Genomic DNA, 27,016 nt, shown 5'->3' on the forward strand with positions numbered 1-27,016 from the left:
AGCCTAAAGCCAAAGTTAGACGGCTAAGCTCCAGTTAATAAGCTATGGGAGCACAGGTTGTGAACAGACTGGGACAGAAGAAGACTTCTTGCTACATGGAAAGACGCCAGAACTATGAATGGGCTGTAATGTTGAGCTGGACTTTATTTTGGGACTCTGAGGACTGTTCAGAACTAACACTCTTATTAAATGGGTTCATTGGTAGGGTGGTGTTAATACAGTAAATAATTGTGTCTGTTTCTAAACTAACCACAGAAGGGGAACTTGTTCATCAACCATGAGAACAGATGTGTACTGTTCTTAAAGTGCCTTGTGAAGGGAAAATAAGAGAGGAGTCATACCAGGACCAAGAGGGCACTGAGAAGGCAGCTGACCCTTTGTTTAACATTTTTTTACCTGCTACCATTTTGCTGTCGTGTGTGTGTGTGTGTGTGTGTGTGTGTGTGTGTGTGTGTGTGTGTGTGTGTGTGTGTGTAACAGAACAAAAGAACTAACTTGATTAGTCTCATTAGTTTGAGCTTACAAACAAATATTCATATTTATCCTTTTGTTGTTTTTTCTCCAGCTAAACTCCCTAATACAGGGGTTCTCAAACTGTGGGCCCTGACCCCCCCAGTGGGTCGTGAGCAACTTAAGAGGGGGATTGCATCACCTTAGAGAGGGGCCATGAGCAATTTAGAGGGAGGGGGTCACGGTATCACACAGTTTGAGAACCCTGCCCTAATACATTTAGTGCTAAATTCTGTCCCCAAATCAACAAGTGTGGCCTCCATTCTTAATTGTACCCACAGACCCCATCTGAAATCAGTGAGACTGATGGAGGGTGAATGGCAGCAAAATTTATTCCTCAGTCACCACCGTTAGGAAAGATTGCCAGGAGATTTGCCAGAGTCTCTCAGTATCACCTGGAGCAAGAATTAATCTCTCCATGCTTCAGTTCTCCATCAGTAATATGGGTGTGATAATACTTAATTTATCCTAACCCTGGATCTATCTTTTTTATTGGGATTATAAAATATTTGGGGTAAGGACTGTCTCCGTCTGTGTTTGTACACAGCATAACACAGTGAGCTGGGACAGTAGCTGGCATTACTGTCATATTTTTTTTCTCCGTTCACAGCTGTTGCTTAGAAAATTTTCAACTGAAAATTTATTCCACCGAAAGCTGAGGTTGCCTTGAAAATAATTTTTTTTCGGGAAAATATATTTTTCAATTGATTTGAAATACATTTAAAAGATTTGCTTTCGGTTTGTTAAACCGATGTTTTGTCACACTAACTGCAGTGCCCAGCATTAACCAACTGGGGTCATGTGAGCGCTGTAGCAGGAGGGACTCCAGCCGGGAGCATGAAGCTGGTTTTCTCACGCCGGAAGCCGACTGGCTTAGGCGCCCGTGCGCACCTCCGGCTCAAGGATCTTTACGCAGATTCACTCTGGAGGCTGACATGACAGAGCTGTTCTAACGCCTTTCTCCTGTGTATCCAGCGGCACAAGGAAGAAGAGTGGAGCGAGCAACATGGAAGCACACGGGGACTAGCATTTTGGCGTGTCATTGAAATCAGAGTGCAAACTGATGGCTGGCCGCTTGTGTGCAAACTACTGAAGAAAGCCCAGATACTTTCGTGCTGTGGAAATGCATGTGGGAGATCACACAAACGAGGATTCCTGGAATTTAACGGTGAATGCAGACATTTGTTTTGTTGTAAAAATTGACCCACAGAAGACCAGCTAACGGTTGGGAAGGAGCATTTGGGTTATAAGCGTTTGAGTAACCCTCTGTGGCAACTATTCAGAAACAAGACAAGAGTCTGGAAGGATTTACAAGAACTGTCAATACAAAAGACTATTAAAAAGAAACTGCTTAATGAGGGAGGAAATAACTAGATAGGTGGGAGACTGGAAAAAGCGGAAAAGGCAGAGAAATTAAGGAGCTTTGTGTGCGCCTGTATGCTAAGTATACATTTAAATACTAACAAAGAGTAAAATAGTTCCAATTTAGGGTAGTGTACAGTTTTTCTAGCAAAAACAAAACTTTTTTTAGCGTTTTTGAATTGCAGACATTTTTTTAAAAAAGTCACCACATGTGATTTGGGTTTGGAATTAAGTGGCTCCTCCCTGATGTAAAGATGTCAACAGGATTTATTAGAAATTATGATCACTTAAACTCTCATACATCTTATTTGCTTTCTGCCCCTATTCGGACCCGGTTCCTTCTTGTCTCCAGAGAGAAGTGGGTCGGAGAAAAATCTGTTTAAAAATATCATCCCCGTTTGTGTCCATCTTCTTAAATGATCCAAAAAAACAGTCCTCCACTGCTCCAGGCTCAAGATATAGGAGACAAGATGGAAACACTAATGGTAAGGATATGGAAGAGGGCGGGGGTTTGAGCGTGCGTGGATGAGTTTCTGTTTGAATGCCACAATCCCTTGGATAAAAAAGATCTGGAGAAGGAATGGAATGAGTGATGCCCTATCATCCTGAAAAAAAAGTATATTTTCCCCCTTTAAGCATCTGTTTTGCATGCTTGTTTTTTCCAAAGTCCTCTGTATTGGATGTTGCAGGATTTTTCGTATTGGAAACAACTTTCATTTTTTTCATTGAATTAATTGTTTTTAGTTCAGTAGAGATCACACTGGGGTTGTTGCCCGGTGGGGCTGCAGTTCAGTATTAGAGGTTGCATGGCTTACAGTGGGGAGCAGTGCAGAGTTGCATGGTGCATAAATATGCAGAATGATAAATGCAAGGCTACACGATGACTGGAGCCAAAGAACTTGTGTGTCCTTTGGTTGAGTCCGGAGCCTTGGGTGTGGCCGGTACTGGTGCAGTTGGAGCACCAGGGAGGCAGTATAGCAATGAGATGCAATATAACGGGGAGTGTACAGTATGCAATAGAAGTGGATGGGTCCAATGAAATGTCTCATCTATTTAAGGATTGTCGCCATGTGTGTGGTGGGGTGCCGGGCGCTCTGAGCCGCAGGGCAGAACGTGGCCCCGGCGGGAGCGCGCCTGGCACACAGCTGTGGCCGGTCCCACTCACACTCTTCGAGTGGGGTGGGAGTAGAAGAGTTAATAGAACGTTGGGCCCTTCCCTTCTCCTGATTGTCTGGAGCTCGGCCACCGTGACTGCCTGGCTCCGCGGGAGGGTACTGATGATGTCAGTGCCATGTATGTCCCTGGAATTGGCGTTGAGGGAAGGAATTGCTGTGGTTGGGGGCAGAGCCTATTAACTTACCGCTGCCCAGTGCCTGCGATCCCAGCCCATCTTCTAAGCTAAGCAGTGCTGGGTTGGGCCAGGATATGGATGGGAGACTCCCACTTCACCTCACCACTTCCCTGCTGTGCTCTTGTGCTAGGTATGTTCCTGCCTTCGCCAAGGGGAGACTCCTCTGCTGTGTTCCATTGCCATCTGCTAAGATGCCTAGGCCAGACAGTGTGTACAGGAAAACCAGGTCCTCCAGAATATTGTCTTTTTTCCTCTCCCCACAAAAGATCCCGTAGTTATCAGGGTCTCGTAACGCCTGGGGGTGAAGCCACTGCCAAGACAGGATGAGGAGATTATTGTTTCTGTCCTGTACTTTGTTTTCTACTCAATCAATGAGGATAATGTTGAAGGCGCCTCACATGGGAGTCCTGTGATATCCCTCAGCAGGAGAGAGAGATCCTGTAAATATTAGAAGCCACTTGGACATAAGACTTATTGTTCCAACTAAATGAATGCTAAGAGAAGCCAAAAACAAAAATGCCGGTCATGAGGTTTTCTGTCGTGTCCAAGCAGTGTTATGTTGTAGGCCTTGTTCCTTCATAGGGCTCTGTGTGGTGGGCACAGGAGTTCTTTGTTTTGGACCATGTGAGGTGCTTTTATTTGAAGTAGGCTTCTGGCTTGCTTCCTGGCTTATGCTTAAGTGCTCTCTAGATCAGAAAAGAACCTGCCTCAGGAGCAAGATTAGGAGCTGAAGGAGTGGGGTGACGATGAGGAGAAAGAGAGGAAAATAATTAAGTCTATGTTTCTACAGGCTCTGGATCTTTTGCTGTTAACTCTCCTTTGAGCACATCCTGACACCTTCCCAGTTACTCCTCACTTTTTAATATTCACTTGTTAGAGCGCAAATTATTTTTTGATTTCTCCAGCATGGTGTGTATTCTGTATTTTGCATTGCAGTTATCCCTTCCTTGCATCTGTCAAGATGCCTATGTATGCTTTTATTTTTGTTATGGTTCTTACGCTGCACCCTCTACTGTGGTATATGAGTGCATAACAATGAAGAGGAAATACATACAGGAAAAATTAAAAAGCACATGTAATACCTTTCACACAATTTGTGTCTATGCACTTCAGAAGCTTTTAGGCAACTATTCCTGTAGACTGACTGCTATTGCATAGTGTACAACCACTAAGTACTTTCCCTTGCCTTCAGAAATCAGCCATAGAGTAAGTGAATACTCATTTCCTGCTGCGCTGTTTCTAGTTAAATTTTTATATAGGACTTTTTTTTTAAGCCAGAACTTCTCTTTCAGACGCATCCAGTGTTAAAGGCCTTTGTGTGCGGTTCCATCAGTGGAACCTGCTCCACCCTTCTCTTCCAGCCCCTAGATCTGCTGAAAACCCGTCTGCAGACCCTGAAGCCTTCCATCAATGGGTAAGTGCTTAAAGCTTCCATTATTTGGGTGGAGGGAGGGTAATTTTCTTGCTTGCCAGGGCCTGCAGTTGAAGGTAGGGTCTCAGATGTTGCTAACAGTTGGGCAGGCAGAAGAGAAAGAAGGAATAGGTTATGTGTTGGGGAGGGGTGGTACTTTGAAGGAGCCTACAAAGTGAAAGATCTTAGCGAGACCCTATTCTCACCTAGTGATATTCAACCATTGCTGTGAGCACTGCATTCATTGTTGGAACAGCTGTCCTAGGTAGGCCCATGTGGTTTTATTGATGCCCTCCATGCTCTGAAATATCCCATATGATCTCCACATGCCTTTATCACATGGGGAACTGGTATGTCAACATCTAATCAACCTCCCCCTCTTCTCTGATATATTTATCCATGACTCCATCCATTCTTAATGACACTGCAGTCACTCCGGTGGTGATGAACTATGATGTCACTAATCAGTAGACTCTGATATCATAGTTGTTTCCATAGTAGTAATATGCTGTCAAAATCCACAGATAATCCCAGTGGGAGTGAGTGTGGCATTGTAAACCATGGATGGAGAGGCAGTATTGAATGACCAAGAAAGAGCAGGCTGAATAGAGAAAGAGTTTCTCAAGGCGCTGTAGCATCTCTAGAGTGTCCTGGGTGGGTGAGTGAAGGAGAACTGGGACAGGGCTGTAGAGTAACAGCTGCAATGCATCTATGTAACTGCTTTCTTGTTTTCCTTCTAGATCAGGTCATGTTGGGATGGTAGCTTTGTTCATTAGGGTTGTTCGTACTGAAAGTCTCCTGGGGCTCTGGAAAGGGGTTTCACCAGTAAGTGATTATTTTAACCCTAACTTTTTCTTTCCTAACATGTGTTAGTACCTATGGTTTAGAATTTTAAAGGTACTGAAATGTTGCCTCACTCAGAATGACTTCGATGTCTGTACTATTTTCAAAAGTGACTTTAGTACTTGGGAGCCATCTTTCTCACTGAAGGGCAGCAGATCTGAGGTTCCAAAATGCCCAAGTCACGTTTAAAACTGGGAGGTAGCTGTGTTATTTAGACTGTACATCACCGAGGAAAGACATGTCAAATACATATAGAGGCTGAGATGTTTTAAGATATCTACAATGGCTGGTGCACTGGCCTAAGTCTGTTGCAGTTCCTGCATGTGCATGTAGTTGGGAATAGAGTCTTTGGGTGAAATCTTGGCCACACTGTAGTCGATTGCAGAACGCTGAGTTCAGTGGAGTAATAATTTTGCCCTTCAACTCTTCTTTCTTCAGAATATCAGCTTTTTTCTTTCAAGGACTATCTCCTGTTCCTGAAACTTCCCAGACAATTTAACACTTCCTTCCATTGGTGTTCTGTAGTGCAGGAGTAATCAACCTTTTTCTTTCTGAGGCTGCCCCTTCAGTGTACTATTAAAAACTCCCATGGCCTAGCTGTGCCACAGGAACTGATTTTTTTGGGGGGGCATATAAAAGCCAGGGCCAGTGTTAGGGTATAGCAATCAGGGCAGTTGCTCAGTGCCCTAGGGTGCAAGGGGCACTGTGAAGCTAAGATGCTCCTGGGTGGTGGGATTTGGTATCTTGGGCTGTGGTCCTGCATGGTGGGGCTTTGGTTTTATGCTCTAAGTCTTAGCTAGCCATAGTTGATGGACCCCCTGAAACCTGCTTGCAGTCCCCCAGGAGGCCCCAAACCCCTGGTTGAGAATCACTGCTGCAGTACGTTTTCATTCCCTCTTATTTTCTCACCATTTTTCACTTTTCTGCAGTCCTTCGCAAGATGTATTCCAGGGGTTGGGATTTACTTCAGCACCTTGTACACAATGAAGCAGTGCTTTTTCTCAGGTCGCTCCCCAACAGCCCTAGAGTCTGTCTTTCTGGGTGTTAGCGCCCGTACAGTAGCAGGAGTTTGTATGTTGCCCGTAACCGTGGTGAAAACACGATATGAGGTGAGTGCAAGTTTTCATAGTCCTAGAAATTTCTGTTCAGCTTTCATGTTGTAATATCATACCCTCATCTATAGCACAAAAATTGAGTCTGCCTGGTATATCAGAGACCAAAAAACAGAGACCCTATAAGCTGCTTCTATACTGTGTATGGTTCTTAAATACTGCAATGGAGATATGGTCTGAAAACTAAATGGACTGAAATTCTTCTCACTCAAACACCAGGGCAAGTAATTTTATATTTTACTTGCTCAACAAGAAAATATTTTTATCATCATTTTAACAAGAATGGAAAGAGTAGCTGTTCTGTGGTTAATTTTTTTGCAAGGCTGGTCTGTAATATCTACTGTATATTTGGTGGACATTTATTTTATAATGTATTAGTTCCATTTCACAGATTTGCTGTTCAGGAGCTAAGGCTTAAATTCCCCTCATCTCGTGTCCTTGGTGAGGATTGCTGGAAAAGCACCAGGCTTAGCCCTGAGACGAAACTAGGGTTAACTCTTCCAGCCAATAGAAGAGAATGGAGGGGGAGAAGTAAATTGCTATACACTGATCAAATATCAGTGCTAACGCATGTGAGAAGTTATGGTGTTGACACTGTATCAGGACTGCGATTCTCAGGTTTTGCTGTGATGTCACTAGAATAGTTCCTGTGTCATTTTGTGTTTGTTTATATGTATGTGTGTGTGTGTGTAGATTTTATATATAAATCCGCATGCATGCGTGCACGTGCACAACTGCAATATATAATTGGCCTTGGAAAAGGAGAAATATGGCTAGCTGACAGCATTTCTGTCTATGTAGCCATCAGGTGAAACAGAACCCCTCTTGTGGTGGTGCATATGAAGCATTAGGAGTCAGGGGAAAGTATCCACCCCTTTTTGTGTTGAAAGGAAATTTCACTTTAAGGCTTGTTTAGTAATGACGTGTCAGTATGACTGACCATCTGTCTGTCATGTAGGTAGTTATTTTTGTGTGTCCTCTGCAGAGTGGGAAGTATGGCTATGAGAGTGTATATGGAGCCTTGAGGAATATTTATCGGACAGAAGGCACCCGGGGCTTGTTCTGTGGGCTGACAGCAACGCTCCTGCGCGATGCACCTTTTTCTGGCATCTATTTGATGTTCTACACCCAGACCAAAAAAGTTATGCCTCAGGGTAAGGCTAAATGTGGCCGTAGAAACATAGTTTGTGGTTTTTCTCACCCTCAGTATCCTTAGGTTTCTGTCCACATACTTTACTTTGGCCTTTTTCTATATGGTTAAATTGATCCTTTGTAGGGCTTAAGTGGGGCATTAGCCTTTCACTTTTAGAACTGCATGGAGGAGTCTCAAATGAAATGACCAGGATCTCATGTGGGTGCTCAGGTGACTCTAGTCTAGACTGCACATAGAATGTATCACACTTCATGTGATCTGTTGAGTTAGCCTATGAACAAAGTGAGACAGATACATTAGGGCTGCATTTGCCAAGCAGAGGGTACTGTGGGTTAGGGATGAGATGTTAGCAGAGCTGTGTGTGGGGAAAACTTGATCAATAACTAAGGGTGTGTCGAGACTACAGGGTTTTGTCGACAAAAGTGGACTTTTGTCGACAAAACTATACCTGCGTCTACACTGCCGCTGAGTTCTGTCGACATAACGTCGACAGAACTCAGCAGTTTTGTTGGCGGCTGTAAACCTCATTCTACCAGGAATAATGCCTTCTGTCAACAGAGTTCTGACAACAGAAGGCATTATTGCATGTACACAGTCCTTTGTGTCTCTACTGTCATGTCAATAAAGCAGCTTGCTTTGTCAACAGAACTGGATGTAGTCTAGACGCTCTTTGTTGACAGCTTTGTCGACAGTATCTGTCCACAAAACTTCTGTTAACAAAAGCCTGTAGTCTAGACATATCCTAACATTGCTAGTCACTCATTTTCATGCATGCTATATAGTTTCCCCACACTCCTGCAATCTCTGCTAAATTGAGATTAGTTTGGTTTTGATATGAGAGCTTTCTCCTCTGCCGCTTCTGCCATCTAAAACACTCATTCTTTATCTCTGTGTCTCTGTCGGTCATCGAGAGAATGATTTCTGTTCAGCCAAAATTAGCATTGGTGTGTCTATTTTCTAATCTCCTTTTTATAAAGTTTCTTCTCTGTAATCTCTCACTCTCTTCCTAAACAATTTGCTTTATGATTTGGTAACAATTAGGTTGGGATACAGCTTATAAGAAAGCCACTATATATGGCACAGAATTGTACTGTATATTATCTGAGTAAGATGTGTTTTGCTCCATTTCAGACCAGGTGGATCCAGCTCTGACCCCCTTAGTGAACTTCAGCTGTGGAATCTTTGCTGGAATCCTGGCCTCACTGGCTACACAGCCTGCGGATGTAATCAAAACCCACATGCAGCTGACACCTGAAAAATACCGCTGGACGGGGCAGGCCATTGCCTCAATCTTCAAGGTGAGGCTGAAAAGATTGTGTTAATATATGATTTTAACCTTAGTTCTGGTCACTTTATCATAGGGATGTCAACGTGTAGTCGACTACACAACTAACCAGTAATCCATATCTAACATTCCTACTTTACCATTGATGCAGGTTTGATAAGTTTGTCACCTTCATCTAAAAAACAGACCTTCAGATGAGTCATTACTAGGTATTTTGCTGTGAAAGCTGGGTAGCTCCTGAAATGCTTCTAATGTTATGCTATAGGAGTTGGAACTTTTCTATCTATGGGAGATGGACTTCTTGGTCCACATACAACCTGAGGCAGTAGTGATTGAAGTTACTACCAACTGATGCCTGGTTTGTGGTCTGAACCTGGTTCCTATTGGGCAGATGAGCACCTTTGGGAGCAGGTAGCTCCCAAAAAACAACTGTTTGTTCCTTGCTCTGCCTGAGCTGTGTGAAAATTAATCTGCTAGACCAGTTTTTGTCAACCAGTGGTACGAATACCCTTAGGGATACTCAAGAGAAGTCTGTGGGGTACATGAACACAACTGAAATTTAAAGAGAACTGAATTTTTGTTTTAAGTTTTACAGCGTTTTATTATTTTTGTAGTTTTTACACCCAAAAATTTCATCACCCGCCCGGCTACGATTAAGTTGTTTAAACAAATGTGTTGCAGTGGTAGAAAAAATGTTGTGTCTGAAAACTGTAGGTACTGCGGGTACTTAACTTCTTCTTCTTCTTTTTTTTTTTTTTTAAAGAAGTATTTTATAAAAAAAGGTTGAGAAAACACTGTGCTAAACAGCTTCTCCACCACCTGGTTATTCCTGGTGCTCCACCCTCTTTTATTTATGTACACAGGACAAATCCCTTGAAAAAGCAAACACTCTGTAGCTAAACGAGGGGAGTGAGTGAATGAAAAGGGGATGACAGTTCTACACATTTGAGCATGTTACAGTCACCCCCCCCCCCATATGTAATTTTAACTTGTATCCTGAGCCATCATATAACTAGATGTTTCAATTCACCTTTTGGCACTCCTTTTTTAAGAGCCCTTTTACCCTTTGACTGTTGTTAATAGAATGTACTTACACAACTAATGTGAAATCAGTAAGCAAATAACTTTAGAGGATCTGGGCATATCCATTCCTGGCTGCTGGCAGCTGTGGCTTATCACTGTAGAACTCCTGTGATTATCAGACAGAGGCAGGAGGACTTTTGTAATATGCTGCTTTATAAACATGAGCTTCAAGGATAAATGGGCTATAAAACAATTATCAGTTCTTTGAACACTAGAAGCAAATGTACATATCTGTTATAACTGGGTGGGGATGTACTGGAGTGGATACCCCCAATGGAGCACTGCATTGGGCTAATGTCCAATAGGTATTTTTGAGGCCAAAGTTGTGATTTGCAACCCTTATGATTCAATTATAGGAGTTACACAATATCAGCATTGGGTTACAGTTGTCCTGACATTGAGTTACCTTACTGTGAGGTGACCCATGGCTAAAATAAGAGCCTGCAAACTCAGTGTGAAAGATTTGGGGCTGAATTTTACAGATCAAGTCCATATCAATTCTCTTCCCTAAAAGTTTTTGTCTGTTTTAATCTGGGTTTCAGCCACAATTCTGCTTAGGCTCTGTTTGCTCCCATTCAGAATTTCTTTCTGCTCAATGAATGTAAATCCTATGCAGAGCTTTAAAAATGCTTATGGGCAATTCTGTGAATATTAATTGACACAACATTTTGAAGTGAGGCAGACACAATATTTTGAAGTGAGGTAGGTCACTATGTTAAATCACATAAAGTAGTTTTTGTCTATTTCTCCTTTTTTGCTGGGCAGAGTTGAGGTTTCCCTGTATGTCCTGATTTCCATACCTTTTCTTACTGTTCTGTCCTTTACCTCACCATGTCACTGCTGTTGATTGATGCTAGAGATCCTTTCTCTGTTGCTCTCTCCTGGACTGAGTGCTGTGTGAGCATGGATTTGTCAGGCACTAGGGGACTAGCACAGATATTTCAGTGCAACCATGGGCTATGCCATCTAGTAGATGTCTCAGAATTAAGTGAGAGAGTTGTTTATTTTGTTTCCTTCTGCAGGACTGTGGATTGATTGGCTTTTTCCGTGGTGGAGTCCCCCGTGCCTTGCGGCGCACTCTGATGGCAGCGATGGCATGGACTTTATATGAGCAGATGATGGCAAAAATGGGACTAAAATCTTGAAAGACTTTTAGTAGAGACCACCAGTCTAAGCCCTTCTTCTGCTCACAGGGATCAGATGGAGAAACTGGTGATTTCCCAGTTGTGCATGGGTGGACCTTTGTTCCACTGTGGTAGTGATATAATTTCGGACCAGGAGAGGACCAGACTGCCAAACATGCCCTCTTTAACACAGGTACAAGTGGGGGAGAGAAATCTTTCACCATGATCTTCAGAGCAAAGAATTTCAGGAAGACTGTACCATTTAACTTCCTTGGCAGATGAGAAGGTTTTGGGGTCCTATGAACTGCATGGTTACAATAAAGATTGTTCAAAGAAACCCCTTTAGAATAGTCCTGTGTGCCCTGAGAAGCCTTTGCATAGAAGCCAGCTGAGGAATTTGGGGAAGAAGTGATTGGACTTGGACTACAGAGCTAAGCAACTTTATATGCTGGTGGTGTGCCCACTCTATGATTGGAGGCCATGTGACATGCACCCTGTTACCTCTCAGTGCACCCAAGGAAAATGCACCAAAGAGACTGCTACAAGGGGTACAGCATAACCATTTGTTTCAGAGCTTGCATATTATATTAATACATGCATTAGAGTGGCAGGGGGGAAATGTGTGACTAAAAGGAATGCGTGGACATGTGCTCTTGGCATACTTTGCACGGTAATTTTGATATTGGATATTGTCATTGAGATTCCCGAGAACCACTTCTGTTGTGGCTTTGCAGCCTTTATGCCTCTTCCCTTGTGCTTTAGGTTGTATTTCCCACAACATGACCCAGAGTCTTAGAAGAAAACATTTCCCACTGGCTTTATTCTTTGCCTTACAGGCATTTGTTATGTCTACTTACATGACTCCTATGGCAGGGCAAAAACACTGACTATCTTGACATATGACTTCTAGATGAGAGGTAGAAGGACAGAAAATGGATCTGCAAAATGGAATCTTTTTTAAAATTCCATTTACTGCCTCTCTGTACAAGCTGTTTTTCTTGCACTATTTAAATTGAACTGTGGCTTTGGACCACTATTCAAGTTTAATTGCTGTGGAGGTAAATGCATCTGTAATAAAACATATCATGTAAGAAGTTTGTATTCTACATTGTCAGTTACATCTGTGGCTGCAAAATGGACTAGCATCAACTCTTTCCTCCCAAGTGAGGGGGATGTGTAGGTTTCGTGTCAGAGCCTTTCTCTCTCTTGTTTTTAAAACATGGGGACAATTAGGAAACAGGTGGCAAACAAACTCCCCAGTGTGCTAGGGACAGCTACATTGCCTTTGTTTGTGAGCAGTTCTGTGGAGCAATGAGGACAAACAGCCTTATGGGAAATTGCAGGAGAGATAGGTTACATCTAGATGGCAAAAGAATAAAACATCCCCCTCCAGTAAATTTTAGAGCCCAGCTGAAGTGATTGCAGGCTTGTGTTTTGGGGCTAAAAATAGCTGTGTAAGTATTTGGGTTTGGAGACCCTTCCTACTCACTGGGCTATTTTTAGCCCTATAACATGAGTCTGAATCAGTTGACTCTAGGCTCTGAAATTTGGTGCTACAAGATTTTGGGGTTTTCTGGCTTTGTAGACAGCCCCTACTTGTCTCTCCCTAAGCTGGGGCACCCCCAGCAAAATCACATAGTATTGCTCTTAGAACTTCCATTATTATTTATATTTTATAGCTCCAGTCATAGAGCAGCATCTCACTCTGACAGGTATTGTATAAACAGAACCAACCAAACCACAGCTCTTGCCCCAAAAAGGCTTCCTGTCTGTGGGGAAGGAACACATCTCCTCTTTTGTGTCCCTGGCTTTGAGCTCATGCCCTTTATCTGGGACACCCGCAGTAAACATTCATATCAGAAAAAACACAACTAATTTGGCAGCCCTTGCAAAGAAGATATAGCTAGCCTTAATTGATAGCCCTAGATACTGACTAAAGGGCAGGCAGAACAGGAGTTTCTGTTGCTGAAGGAAGCCTGCTGCACAGAAGCTAGGGGATGCTGCCAAAAGCATTAAGTCCCTGCTGCAGCTGATCTCTGCCAGGCAGTCCTGTTAAATTGGTTTCCTAGGCAAATGGCTAGACCCTTGTGCAGACACTTTATCTGCCGAGCCATTCGTGTACCAGGATTGGGAAGGGTGGGCTATAGAAGCAGGAGTTATTTCCCAATAGCATCTGTGAGTGCCTCCTTGCCTGACTGCTAGCAGGTAACTCTGGCACGGAATCCAGGCACAGCAGTAGTACCACAAGTTGTGCCCTGCTCTCCAAACTTGCAGTTTCTCCAACTACTTTCCTCCAGACCCGTCGAGATATAAAGCACATTCATGTTTAAGCTGCTAAAGATTCTTCTGGTCTTTTAGAAGCAACATGCAATGGAATCCCTAACTTGGCAGTCATAGGAGGAGAGGAAGGTAACGTCTATTAATTGTACTTCAGTCCTTCATAGGAAATGGTGAATTGCAGATCCTCTTTACCAGGCTTTCATGAGGAAGCTATCAATCTCTAGGCTGCATTTCAAAGAGAATGTGTGAAAAATGTTTGGAGCTTTGTTCTTCACTGCTGTGAGTCCTGCAAAATCATTCACACCAATGGAAAGGATAGGGGGATACTCCCCTTACAACTCACTCTTAGTGGAAATGACTACATCAATGAAAGGCCCTCCTTGTGCTAGGTGGTGAACAAACAACAAAAAAGTCCCTGCCATAAAGACTGTCCAGTGTAGTGCCCTAGGTCTGAACGCAAACGATGCAAGGCAGTGCAGGAATCAGGATGTACATTTCAGCCAAAAAAAAAAATTCTTATTACTAAGCCCATAACAGCTAATGCATGGCCTTATGCTATCATGCCCCTTCTTCAGCTCCTCTAACAGAACAGGAATATGAAATGTAGCAATGCCAATTCTGGTTATCTTTTGAAAGCTAATCTAAATTACTGGATTAAATGCCCCCACAGCTGTACTTTTCGCAACATTGTACAAATGTTTCTTTGTAAATAGAATTCCTGCAAGAGACATGTAGATCTTTAAATTTCCACACAAACCTTCTACTATTGCATAAAATCAGTCTTCTGTTCTTCATGATTCAATTCCCATGCATACTATGCAGACCCCCACTAATTCTACAGCATCTGCCTCCATTCGGGTTTTACAAATGGCACCAACTGATCTCCCCTTTTCCACAAAACATGCTTTACCAGCCTAGGTCTGTTAGTGCTATCAGAAAAAGAAGAGATTTTTTGCTGTATTCATTAGCAATGGGGCAGAAGAAACATGGGGTGGAGTCCACAGTTGGGTGCTTATCTGTTGTACACAGCTGCTCCTTGATGAGGTTCAAAACCCTGGCCTAATATGGAAATAAAGCAAAGGGAAAAGTAGCAGGTCAAAATGTTTCTGAAGCACAAAGCCATCTTCAGGATACTGAAAGACCATTCTAAAGACCCCTTACTTCATGCTGTGCATATCTAAAACTAAGACCTGTGATAGGAAGGCTAAGGAGAAGAAAAACTTTGAACTGGCACAGTATAAACAAGGCTATCATAGGTTTCAACAGTACCTTGTATTCACTATATGAATTCTAAAGCCATTATTTTTATTAGGGATGTAAAAGAGTAGTCGATTATTCGACTATCTGATAAGCCTAGCCTAGGCTTATCTGGTAGTCGAGTTGACTACTCACATTTCCCTTCCCCCCTTGCTGCCTCTATATCAGAGGTGATTTGAACTCCAGACTCTCAGCTTCCCTAGTTGGTGACCTAAATTGTCAATCCATTAGCTGAACCTGGTAAGTAAACCGTATTTAAAAGTAGGCTTACCATATCCTACAAACAGCAATGATATGCACATTATATATCAAAGAGAGCAGCTGACATCAACTAATAAAAAGAATGACTAGTTGAAGAATTACAGTAAAATATAAAAGACCCATTACATTCTTTGAGGTAGCAAATTAGCTACTGGGGCTCCTTGAACTCCTACCCCAACCCTGTGACTGAGCAGCAGCACTGGGCAGCATGGGGAAAGAACCCAACTCCCTGGCATCCATGCCAGGTGTGGCTACAAGGGAAGCTCCCCTGAACTCCCAACCCATTCCCAGGCAGGCAGGGTGGCAGGTCCTCCAACTCCCAGCTCTGATAGAGGGCCACAGGGGAAGCCATTATCACTCTCAAGACTGGAGAAGCCAGGAGTAGCAGGGGAAGGTCCCCCCCCCCACACACACACACGTAGAGACTGGGGAGCAGCAGGGGAAGCCCCCACACTGAGACCCCATTGAGGCACTAGTACTGGAAGAGCTCTTGCTATCTGCTGCAGCCTCAGGGCTGAGGGAGTTCTTCCCTTCTCTGGTCTTGGGGCTGCAGTGGGCAGGGTGAGGGAGACTGAATGGGAGGAGGACCCTAGGTGGTGGGGTCACAAAAATAGGGCACACAATGAGGGCAAGATCACAGGTGAAGGTGGTGTGGGAGGGGCTTCCCACTTACTCTAGACCAGGAGGACTCCAGGAAACCTTAATCTACACCTGCATAGTCATTTTACAGTATTAGTACAGCACCAAGCATCGCGAGACCTTCACTGGGGTTTCTAGGTCATAGAATTCACGGTCAGAACAGACCTAGCTAAAGCCAATAGATTTACTGCAATACTACAATTAATTGGGGGGAGGGGGGGATGGGAGGAGGGACTTCTCTCTAACTTAATATCTCAACTCCTTTGCTACCAAATGGCCATCTCTTTCCCCATTTTAAATAATTTTATCCCAAATTGTGACTCTGTAAGCTTTCACAATCTAAAGGAGAGTTAAGCTATCTCAGGCTATGTCTAGACTGCTGCTTTTTCTGACAGTTTTGTCGGAAGAGGCTTTTCCGAAATTTGACCTGTCTACAGTAGGCCAAATTTCGGAAAAACCTCCTCTTCTGGAAGATCCCTTCTTCCTTGTGGCACAAGGAAGATAGGGCTTTCGAAAGAGTGCATTTGCTCTTCCGCAAAAAATGCCAGAAGAGCAGATGTGTTCCCTGGACATGGCTGAGTTTTTCCGGGATACATCCTCTAGGATGATGAACAGCTTAGAAAAACACCTATCAAGGATGATCTAGACATACTTCTGTGAGAGTCCCTTCCAGCCATTCACTTCTATTATATAGAGAAGTGAAGAACCTCAGGCCTGGGGAACGAATATGGCCTTTGGCTTGCTTGGATCCGGCCCGAGGTTCAGGTCCCACCCCCAGCATTGGGGAGCTGGCATAGGTGGTGCTCCAGCCCCCCCTGCTGCCTTACTGCAAGGCTGCAGACTGGGACTTCCTAGGCTGTAACATGCAAGGGGAATATCTTTCTCCTTTTTTAAAAAAATTATGTTGGCTTCTTACTTGTGTTCAGCTCTGGACTGATTTTTCTATGGATCAGTGACCTATAATGCAAAAAAGGTTTCCCACCCGTTACAGAGCACTACCAATTTCATGGCCATGAAAAACTGTCTCTCAGACTGTGAAGTATGCCCTTTCCATGAAATCCTTTTCCCTGTGCTGCTGGGAGCACTCTAGCTGGGGCTTCTAGCTGCTAGACTGAGCCAGACTGCAGAGGGACAGAACTTATCCTTCCCCTACATGGCTGCTCTCAGCGGGGAGAGCAGACACACTTCGGCTGTGTCTAGACTGGCAAGTTTTTCCGCAAAAGCAGCTGCAAGGAGCTCAGTGGTTAATGCCTTCATAGCAGTTCTGAAAGCAACACAGAAATGAGGGTGGAAATCCTATGTCCCCTCCTCCCACTTCATGATACCCTTTTGAGTGAGGTCCCCCACCTCTATTATAACAGTTTGAAATTTCAAATGTACACATCTGATATCTTGACACTGACTAGTTGTAAAAGCCCCATGACCATGAGATAGACCACAAAGGATTAGGATCATGAATTTGGTAGCCCCCGGCTAGTGCTGAGTTATTCACATGCAGCAGCTCAAAGCAGCAGTGCTCCAAGAGGACAGCAGGACTGTCCCTCACAAATCATCAAGTGGGTTCTTTTCATAAGAACATAAGAATGGCCATACTGGGTCAGACCAAAGGTCCATCCAGCCCAATATCCTGTCTGCCGACAGTGGCCAGTGCCAGGTGCCTCAGAGGGAGTGAACCGAACAGGTAATGATCAAGCGAGCGCTCGCCTGCCATGCACCTTCTCCCTCTGACAAACAGAGGCTAGGGACACCATTCCTTACCCATCCTGGCTGAAAGCCATTGATGGACTTAACCTCCATGACTTTATCTAGTTCTCTTTTAAACCCTGTTATAGTCCAAGCCTTCACAACCTCCTCAGGCAAGGAGTTCCACAGGTTGACAGTGCGCTGTGTGAAGAACTTCCTGTTATTTGTCCTAAACCTGTTGCCCATTTCATTGGGTATCTGAGCTGCTGGGAGGCAGCTGCTTTGTGTCGTTTCCAAGCTCTTCCCTGCCACAGGGAGGGCCAAGACCCTTGTATGGGGGGGGGGGAGCAGGGGTGAGCCGCTGGGGGCGGGGTCTGGGGTCGCAATGGCGGGGGGGGGGGGGGGGGAGTGTATCACGTGTCCGCTCTAGGGCCCCAGGCCTGCTCGCGGCTCTCCGAGCCCCGCTCCAGCGCTAAGCCCGGGTCCGCAGCACTCGCAGCTCTGCCGCCTCCTGCCGGGTGCGGCCCAGGGCTCCAAGCCCACGTGACCGTTGCTAAGCGGCGGGACTTCCTCCCGCTCCGCAGCAACCAGGTGACCTTCGACCCCCTTGCCTCACTTCCGCTTGCGTCGCTGCCGCTCATTGGCCCACTGGGACCTATAAATGAACGTCACTTCCCGCCGCCTCTCTCTTTCTCTCGTCGCGCCCGGCGGGGTCTCCATACGGCGTTGTCACCGGTGAGTTTTGCGGGGCCGGGGGGCCGGCCTGCCTGCGAGGCCGGGAAGTTTCTGGGCCGGTTCCGGGACCGGGAGGAGGCCGCGGTTCTGGAAGCGCCTGGGCCGGGGCCCCCAGAGCTGCCTTCGCGCGGCGGCTCCGTTCCGGCTGCTCCTGCGGCGGGGGGAGGGGCGCGGAGCGGTTGCACGGACTGTGCGGGGGAGGCTCGGCAGCTGGGGCGACCCCTCCCCCACATGCCGCGTGCGCTCGCCTGGGCCCGCCGCAGCCAATCAAAGGTTTCCCCTGGAACGTTTCTGACGCCTGCTGGCCGCGAGGCCCAGACGTGCTCCGGCGTCGCGCGCATCCCTCGTCCTGCCCGCGACATTCTCTTCTCTCCTCCCTCCCCCCCCCCTTCAGGAGGAGGCTGCCTGGCCGCGGCGTGCTCCGCTCTGGTGGGGGCGGGGTTGCTCGCTGCAGCGCGTGCAAAGCGAGTCAGCCCCGAGCCAGTCACGTGGTTGCATATCTAGCGCTCTATAGCTCTTAGTCCCTTCTTGCTGTAGGTGCGATGTTGCAAACTCAATTAAAATCGCAAACAGCTGTGGCTTTACTAGGCCTCCCCAGAGTAGCAGCCAAGTGCTTTGCCTATTGCTGACTTTATGGGTTGTGCCTTTACGGTGGTGATGAGCTACCAGCTGCTGCTGTGGAGAGTGATGCGTCTGAGAGAGAGCAGTGAAAGGGGATAAAACACAAATCTCTGCTCACAGCAGACTTACTGAGTACTGGCGAGCTGGGAGATAAATTGAGATTGGCCTAGGGGGGTTGGATTGGGTGGTACTGCTTTGTAACCGAAGCTTGGAAACAAATAGTTGCATCCTGCTTCTTGATACCCCAGGGTGGAATGCCTTTGGAAAGGTTGGGATTTTCATTCTCTGGCTCCCGAGGTAGCCTGGCCTAACTGCTCTTGGCCCTAAATGAGGTTCTGCATGAAAAGTCTCTTGTAGCTCCAGTCAGGGGACGCTGATTTAACATAATTGTACAAATTGTTCTTAAAAATCTCCACTTTCTAGGAAGTCCCATAGTTACCTCAGTTCATGCTGTAAGTTTTTGGGAGGGTGAACTGATTTGTTGTTCCAGGTTCCCTGTCGTTACTTTGAAAGGGGGAGCTTTAACAATGTCCGGAGGTCTCGATGTCCTGCAGATGAAGGAGGAAGATGTCCTCAAATTCCTTGCTGCAGGGACCCACTTGGGAGGTACCAATCTAGACTTTCAGATGGAACAGTACATCTACAAAAGGAAAAGTGATGGTAAGTACTTAGCAGTGCTCTAGGTCTTAGAATGGATGTTTTAAATTTCCTTTTGATATTTCACATGTTTTAGTGCAAATCTCATCACTAAAACTTGTTTACTTATTGTGCAGTACAGCGATTTACATAATGCAAGAAGGTATACTCTGCCTAACCTCTTTAGGTAATGTTGTTTTTATTAATTTAGGTATTAGTGTAGAATACTCATTACCTGTATCAAGCTGTGGATGCAGCAGTAGTACATTAGGAATGGTAAGAATGAAACCGTACACATACCACTTGTGCTAAACTGAAGCTTGAATTTTACATGTTCCACATTTGAAATTGAAGCAGTCTGTTTTCAGATTTTTACTCTTAACAGACAAGTCCAGAGAACACTAAATGTACAGTGTCCTGAAAATTTCTACAGCTAGCTCTTTTTCCACACTAAGAAAATGAGTGGCAAATGGCAGCGCTGATTTCTCTTATTGTAGTTTTCTGTACAGTCTGCTTTGGTGATGGATTCTAAACCTAGTTGAACAAGTCGTAAAAATAGATAAGCTAAACCTTTTTCTAGCAACTTCTAATATGGCAAATAGCTTGGGAATTTACACTTGTTCTAAAAGGTATTGAAGAATGATGCATTACTAAGTTGATCCACATTGTTCTTCAGACAGTCACTTCATTTTCTCCCGAAAAGCAATTTTCTTTATATTTGCAGCTAGGTCCAGCATCATCTTGACACATTTTCCTTTTTTATCCAGGGAATAAATTTGAAGTATTCCCAGGTATGGTCTCTTTTATACCCAGAAATCATGACGTTTTTTCTGTGCCAAGTGTTGGGAGAATATAAGAAGCTGTGCATGTACAGAATGTTTTCCAGTCTGTTCCAATGTTCTTTGTTGCCTAATTCCTTTTTTATATTGTCTACTTTTAGACAGTATCTTAACTGTCATGTTTGTTCACATAAGTACAGAAGGAAAAACAATCCTATCCAGCCTATGTCTGTTCTTGCACATTTCTCAGCAGATTACCACACACTGAAATGCTAGAACTTTTAAGGAGGAAACTGGCTGTTAGATTGGACAGACTCGAGCCATTCATTTTTGAGACTTAATGTAGGATTGGCACACGTGTGATGAGATTTAATTGTAATTAAGGAATTTAGTAATTTATTGACTTTAAACTGATTTTAATAAATATATTTTGGTTTTTTATATTTTTCCCAGCTTGGTAATGGTGTTTGACAGGGTGAAGTAAGAATTGCCAGATAGTTAGGTCATAGGTCTGCTTATCCAGCGTTCTGTTTTTACACAATGGCCAGTGCCAGGTGCTTAATAGGAAACAGAACAGGTATCCCCCTATCACCCGTTCTCAGTTTCTGGGTTCATTTAATTTAACATCACTCTCATAATGGACCATAATTTCAATTTGAGCTATTAGGAATATTCTATCCATTCTGATGAAAAAACTTGCTACATTTGCCATCTCACTCTTGCCATTATCACACTTAAGTCATCAGCAATGTCAATGTCATCTTTCATTCAACATATCTAGAGCCCCGTCACTGGTTCATTATATCTGACTGAAAGTTAACTTGCAAAGCATCTCGTAAAACTTGGGTTTGTACATTTTTCTGATTTTGATGGGCACAATTTTCTCAACTTTCATTTCCTGCTTATGGTTTACTTTTGAAACAATCTAGTCTAACCTAATTAAGCACAGCCTTCATACTTGATGTGTGTTTCCAGAATTTTAGACCTCCACCGATACCTCATAGGGCAAATAAAGACCGAGTAATCTCTCATGCAAATCACTTTTAATATTCAGTAAGTTGCCTTGGTTGGTTTGTGTTTCTTACTGTATTGTCTCAAATGGTGTGCCATGCTAGCAGGAATGGCTTGACTAGAACTAGTAAAAAAAGGGGGAAAATGTGTTAGATTTTTAAATCTGTAACTAGATCTTGAAAATCAATTTCATTTTTTTTCTTCCAACATTTATTTGTTGACCCAAGAACATTTTTGTCAAATGGGTTAAAATCAAACATCAGAACAGGAAATTTTCGGGTTTTGGTTTGAATAACAATTTTGTGCCTATGTTGAGATGGATTGCTTGTCTTCAGATTGCACACGGTTAAAGCTCAGATGAGGCCAGTTACTGACCAGTGACCTCTGGAGTGTCGGAAGTGTGCTACAGTGAAGTGCATGGCAGGATATTCGCTAACACCAGAAGAGGTGCTCCCTCTATGACTGGGGTTTGATAGTAATCACTGCCACATGCTAGTTAAGTTATTAAAAAAGTGCAGTGCCAATGAGATCTGTAGTTGATGGCTATTGTGGATGCTGATAATGCTAGGTATCTACATCATCAATCTGAAGAGGACTTGGGAGAAGCTACTTCTGGCAGCCCGTGCCATTGTTGCCATTGAAAACCCAGCTGATGTGAGCGTCATCTCTTCCAGGAATACTGGACAGGTATGAACCTGACTCTCAGGACACCAGGACTGCATTTTTTAGAATAGTGCTTACTGCCATTTTTCATGCCATAGCTGTCAGTCTGGCTTAATAAATGGAAGCAGATGCTCTGATATCTGAGCCTTATTTGGATAGACTTCTTCAGTTTGGGGCATGCAAAGAATGAATGCCCATTTCCAGCAGACTTCACAAGGGTCAAATGTTTACTTTCTGCAGATAAGTTGAGTAGCTTAGTGTGCCTTTCTATTTTTTTTTAGGCGGGGAGGGAAGGGGGAGGCAAAATACAACACGTGGACCAAATACTCCCCATGGGATCCTCACCAGGCTCCCTGAGTGCCCTGTCCCCATATGCTGCTGGAAGCAGCTCTCTGAATTCTGTAAGCTTGGAGAGGAGGGAGAGACTTGTGCTCTGCTCCATCACAGAACTGTCTTCGCTCCCATTATCTGTTCCCTGCCAATGGGAGATGCCTGTCCCCCTCCCCTCTGGGTTTACAACATTTGGAGCTGCATATGACCCCCAGAGCCAATTCAGGGGCATGGAAGGCAAGGATCCGGGCTGAGCCTACCTCTTCACCCCCAGTTCTTCCCTTTTGACCCCTGCCTACACCCTACCCTCTCCCAGAATCTGCAACCCCCTCCTACACCATTCTTCTAGATCACAGCACCCCCCAATCCTGCACTCACAATTCAGATGAGCGATGTGAATGGCTAACCTGTAAGCCTCCGCCATACCAATTAACAATTGAGGGCTTGAGCAGATCTCTGTCTGTGGCAGTCTTAAGTGGTTAAACATAATATTTAATTGGCTAACTGATTGAGATTTTTACATTCAAGTTCCTTGTGTCTACTCCTGCCCCAGGTCACAACACCTTACAGTCCCTCCTATACTCCTGGATCCTGCATCCAGTCTCCTGTCCCAGGTTACAACCCCCTCCTGAACACATACTCCCCAGATTGCACACCCCTTCCTGCATGCCGATACTGTCCTCTAAGCTCCCTTCTGCACCACCCTCCATCCCAGACTCCATACCTCCATTCAGATTATGGGAGAGTGCAGCTCTTAACTACTTGACAAATTGTTTGAGTGGCCCCCCCATCAAACTATTGCCCACCCCTGCTTTAGAACAACAATGATGAATGTGATAGGGCTAGGGGACAGTGATTAAACTTGGAGATCAGTCATTGATTCGCTTGTTTTAGTGAGTTGCATTTGATTTTTTTATTTCTTGATCTTGGGTAAAACTTGCTGTTTCAGACACTCCTGTTAGAGGCCTGGTGTGTTCTTTTTTTCCAAGTCCCTGGGGAATCTGTCACAATGCACCTCGGCATGGGTTGTTGCTGAATGAGATGGCGTCTCTGGTTTTCCGGCACTGCAGTGTTTTCACATTTCATTTTAATAAATGTTATAGTACCTCCTCTCACCCTTTAAAACTTGATGCTGCCATGAAGGTAGTTAGGATAATTTGAAGGGTAAATTACTTGCTAGTTTGGACTTACAGCTACTGTTAAATTCTCTGAGCTGGTAGAGGGGCCAAGAATTGTTCAGACTCAGTGCCATTCTTGCATATGTCTAATAGGTAAGCAGAAGAACTTAGTTATGTATGGATTTAGTTGCATACTTAAACTGCATCCTGTTAAAGCTTGGATCTGCCATTAGTTTCTTGCCAATGACCTGGGGTGGCAAGTGTGCTACAGGAATTTTGCTAACACCAAAAGAGGGTCTGTGTGACTGGAGTTTGATGGCAGTCACTTCCATATAGCAGTGTAGATGAGAACTTATAGGCTTAAAGAATTGTTTCAATAAACTAGATTGAGTTTGGAACACTCAGATTTCCTTTGTTTCCAGAGTTCTGGACTGTCTGCTTGCTTACGTGGCATAAGATTTTACTCCTTTGCTTCAATCATGCAGAGCTGTGATAATTGACTGCTGCTCTAGTTTGTTTCATGGCATGGGAGTTCAGCTGCAGACAGTGGAATTAAGATGGAAAGAGAAATTTTAAACAATGAGTAGTCTAGCAGCACCTTAAAGACAGACAAAACATGTAGATGGCGGTTTGAGCTTTTGTGGGTGGAACCCACTTCACCTGAATGGAGTTATTAAAGATCCAGTTCCAAAATAAATAGTGGATGGAGGGGGGAGAGGAGTCAGTTAGTGTTCATGCTACATATGGAGCTGTTAGAAAAGGTGCAAATTCTTAAGTATCCATTGTTTGGTTTTTAAGTAATGAGGATGTGGAAGGTAGTGTGCTAGCTAGGTAATGTCTTTATTCATGCTTTTTTGATGGGTCCCAAACTTGTAAATGAACCTAAGTTCCAAGGCTTCCCTGTGTATTTGGCTTGTGGCACTGGCCTGAAACAACACTGACTTAGAGATCCATTAATGGGTGCCCAGGCAGGTTAAAACGTTCTCCCAACAGGTTTGTTTTGCCTTTTTGGATATCTGATTTGTGTCCATTAATTCTTTCCCATAGAGACTGTCCAGTTTGGCCAACATACATGGTATGGATCACAGTGGATGTGTAGTTAAATGAGCCTCTAGAAAGAGGGTCATTCAGAAATACATAATCTGCTTTGGTTTTCACAGGATGGGGACAGATTCTCAATCCAGCTGTTGAATTCTGGTTTTGTTTTTATTCCTTTGGGTAGCGCGCTGTTCTGAAGTTTGCTGCGGCCACTGGCTCTACACCAATTGCTGGGCGTTTCACCCCTGGTACCTTCACAAATCAAATCCAGGCTGCCTTCCGTGAGCCACGCCTTTTGGTAGTTACAGATCCCCGGGCAGATCATCAGCCATTGACTGAGGCATCTTATGTTAACATCCCAACCATTGCGCTATGCAACACAGACTCCCCACTGCGCTATGTGGATATTGCTATCCCATGCAATAATAAGGTAATTACCCTGCTCTGGTTTTCAGTGCTTTTCCCTTCATAGCTCACTCTAGAACAGCGATTCCCAAACTTTTCAGCATCACGCCCCCTCCCAAAAAGAAGCAGCAAAACTTAGGGTGGGATTGATGGGGATGTGGCTGGGTTGCCTTGTTCCCCCCTGGAGTTTCTTCATGCCCCCAGTTTGGGAACCCATGTTCTAGATCCATGAGGACTAGAAGGTTACAGGCATTTGGTAAGTAGCCGTTAAAGCCTTTTGGCATGGGGTGGGGGGAGTGGGTGTGAAGGAGGGGACTGAACTTTGCACACAGTTAGAGCTTGGAGCTGAGGTCAGTTTCTGGCCAATGAACTCGCAAGTGTAGGACGTGTGCTACAGTAACCATGGCAGGATTTTTCGCTAACGCCACAAGGGCCTTTGTGGTCCAATGAGTGGAGTTTGATAGTGATTCTTGCAACATCTCTTAAATGTGAGATAAGTGAAGCATTAAGACATGTCTTCCATCTGATGGAGTTGCTCTGGAACATCTCTGTACTTCTCTAGAATTGCCCCAGTGATGTGGCCTTAAGGGAACAGGCACACAGGGTGTGGGTTAGATCTTTAACTCTGCTATGTTCATACTACAAACCTAAATCACCCTGAATATAAGTGTGTGCTCTAAACTATATCTGAGGTTAGTCTTTCCTACTTATGTTTTTTTAATTACCCCATAAGCATACCAATAATCTCTATTAATTTTTGAATATTTTGGGGTGTTTGTATGACATCTAACCAGAGGACGCTTGTCTCGCTGATCTATGTACAGTCCGCCCGGGGAGTTAGCAATTGATCCCATTCTAACTTCTTCCAAAAATAGTGTAAGTGCTTCTACAATCATGGACTTTCTACTGTTGATTTGCATTATCTTTACCTTGCATGTGATGGACTTTAGAATTGTTTAGCGGTAGGGAAAATAAGCATGACCTCCTTTAAGAGGTTTGGATTTAGTGTGCTTTCAAGATTTCAGCTATGTACCCTTTCTAAAAGATTAGTTTTGAGCCACGAACTAGACACCAGTTTGTGTTTCAGGGAGCCCATTCAGTGGGTCTGATGTGGTGGATGCTTGCTCGTGAGGTCCTGCGCATGCGTGGTACCATCTCCCGTGAACACCCGTGGGAGGTCATGCCTGATCTCTACTTCTACAGAGATCCTGAGGAGGTAAAAATGTGTGGATTGCTTGGGAGTGTGCATTATAGGGGAGGGTATGGAGACAGCCTTACGGATTACATGAGCACAGTTTCTTTGGAATAGAATCTGTAAAATAGTTACAACCTCACTTTTACCTTCAGTTAGTGCAAGTTAGCTAATGTAGGAAGGAAGCTTTCCTGCTGAGATTTTTTTAATCTTCTCTCTGGTAGATTGAGAAGGAGGAGCAGGCTGCTGCAGAAAAGGCAGTTACCAAGGAGGAATTCCAGGGTGAATGGACAGCCCCAGCACCTGAGTTCACTGCAGCTGCTGCTGCTGCTACTGCACCTCCTCCTCAGCCTGAGGTTGCAGACTGGTCTGAGGGGGTGCAGGTACCATCTGTGCCAATCCAGCAGTTCCCAACTGGTGAGTTTTGAGAAATGTCTAAAGGAAGAGCTGATGGCAGAAGTAAAAGTTTTTATTGGGGGTGGGGGAGTTTGAAGAAGCAACTTGGTGATTCTCAATTGTATGGAACTTTAGAGATGCTCATAGAGCTAACCATGTGTATGGAGTGAGTTTCCTTACATTCTCGTTTAGTTTTGGGTAGAGATTTAAAATGTATAAATAAACTAACATGAAATGTAACACATCTAACTGAGCCGCATGGTGTAAACATCACTGACATCCCTAGTTTTCGGTGTGGTTTGTATTTGCCAGACACTTGCTGCAGATGTCTCCTGGCCAGCATGGCTGTGTATTGAAGGATTTTGTATATTAATCTAGGAGATTTGTATAAGTTAACCTAACAGCTTAAAACTTTGGTTCATTGTCACTTAATAGTCACAGTACATTCTTTCAAATGGGACAGAAGAACAGTCGACTACAAGTGTTCTTGTCTGTTCAGATGCATAATTAAATATGTATGGTACTAGTTAATGGTGCACATGGGGCAAGTACAATTGCTGTAGATGTTCCTGACAGGCGTCTTGTTGTTTCAGAGGATTGGAGTGCCCAGCCTGCCACTGAAGACTGGTCTGCAGCTCCCACAGCACAGGCCACTGAGTGGGTTGGGACTACCACTGAATGGTCTTAACTTCCATACAAGTACAGCGAAAGACACAAATAAAAGATCTGTTTCATACA

General features: G+C 44.3%; 2 protein-coding genes and 2 non-coding genes across 6 annotated transcripts; all 4 read left to right on the forward strand.

Moving 5' to 3' along the window:
• The first annotated feature begins 1,362 nt into the window (after positions 1 to 1,362).
• Positions 1,363 to 13,189, forward strand: SLC25A38 (solute carrier family 25 member 38). Of its 3 annotated transcripts, XM_006121761.4 has the most exons (8): positions 1,374 to 1,678; positions 2,225 to 2,357; positions 4,516 to 4,637; positions 5,375 to 5,459; positions 6,407 to 6,586; positions 7,575 to 7,743; positions 8,874 to 9,040; positions 11,133 to 13,166. In XM_006121761.4, exons 2-8 carry the CDS (start codon positions 2,289 to 2,291, stop codon positions 11,253 to 11,255), a joined length of 915 nt encoding a protein of 304 aa, XP_006121823.2. In that variant the 5' UTR covers positions 1,374 to 1,678; positions 2,225 to 2,288; the 3' UTR covers positions 11,256 to 13,166. The 3 variants fall into 3 exon arrangements, with proteins under 3 accessions (XP_025039738.2, XP_075777966.1, XP_006121823.2); XM_075921851.1 differs by lacking the exon at positions 2,225 to 2,357 and having other exon boundaries at positions 1,370 to 1,678; positions 11,133 to 13,173; XM_025183953.2 differs by lacking the exon at positions 8,874 to 9,040 and having other exon boundaries at positions 1,363 to 2,357; positions 11,133 to 13,189.
• Positions 13,190 to 17,932: 4,743 nt separating this feature from the next.
• Positions 17,933 to 27,016, forward strand: RPSA (ribosomal protein SA). Its single transcript, XM_006121762.4, has 7 exons — positions 17,933 to 18,089; positions 19,201 to 19,370; positions 21,705 to 21,823; positions 24,470 to 24,715; positions 25,778 to 25,906; positions 26,107 to 26,299; positions 26,872 to 27,016. The coding sequence occupies exons 1-7, from the start codon at positions 18,016 to 18,018 to the stop codon at positions 26,964 to 26,966; spliced, it is 1,026 nt and encodes a 341-aa protein (XP_006121824.1). The 5' UTR covers positions 17,933 to 18,015; the 3' UTR covers positions 26,967 to 27,016.
• On the forward strand, positions 21,472 to 21,629 carry LOC112545561 (small nucleolar RNA SNORA62/SNORA6 family). The gene has a single exon (XR_003089067.2). It is a non-coding gene; the product is annotated as a small nucleolar RNA SNORA62/SNORA6 family (small nucleolar RNA).
• Positions 25,012 to 25,171, forward strand: LOC112545560 (small nucleolar RNA SNORA62/SNORA6 family). The gene has a single exon (XR_003089066.2). It is a non-coding gene; the product is annotated as a small nucleolar RNA SNORA62/SNORA6 family (small nucleolar RNA).

Source organism: Pelodiscus sinensis, chromosome 2 (genome assembly GCF_049634645.1).
Source record: "Pelodiscus sinensis isolate JC-2024 chromosome 2, ASM4963464v1, whole genome shotgun sequence".
Taxonomy (NCBI): Eukaryota; Metazoa; Chordata; order Testudines; family Trionychidae; genus Pelodiscus; species Pelodiscus sinensis.

Excerpts from the sequence above, each read along its gene's own strand:
- SLC25A38 (XM_006121761.4), top strand. The coding sequence starts at position 2,289 with ATGATCCAAAAAAACAGTCCTCCACTGCTCCAGGCTCAAGATATAGGA. Across the intron at positions 4,638-5,374 it reads CTGAAGCCTTCCATCAATGG|ATCAGGTCATGTTGGGATGG; the intron begins GTAAGTGCTTAA and ends TTTTCCTTCTAG. Across the intron at positions 7,744-8,873 it reads CAAAAAAGTTATGCCTCAGG|ACCAGGTGGATCCAGCTCTG; the intron begins GTAAGGCTAAAT and ends GCTCCATTTCAG.
- RPSA (XM_006121762.4), top strand. The coding sequence starts at position 18,016 with ATGAACGTCACTTCCCGCCGCCTCTCTCTTTCTCTCGTCGCGCCCGGC. Across the intron at positions 25,907-26,106 it reads TCTACAGAGATCCTGAGGAG|ATTGAGAAGGAGGAGCAGGC; the intron begins GTAAAAATGTGT and ends TCTCTCTGGTAG. Across the intron at positions 26,300-26,871 it reads AATCCAGCAGTTCCCAACTG|AGGATTGGAGTGCCCAGCCT; the intron begins GTGAGTTTTGAG and ends TTGTTGTTTCAG.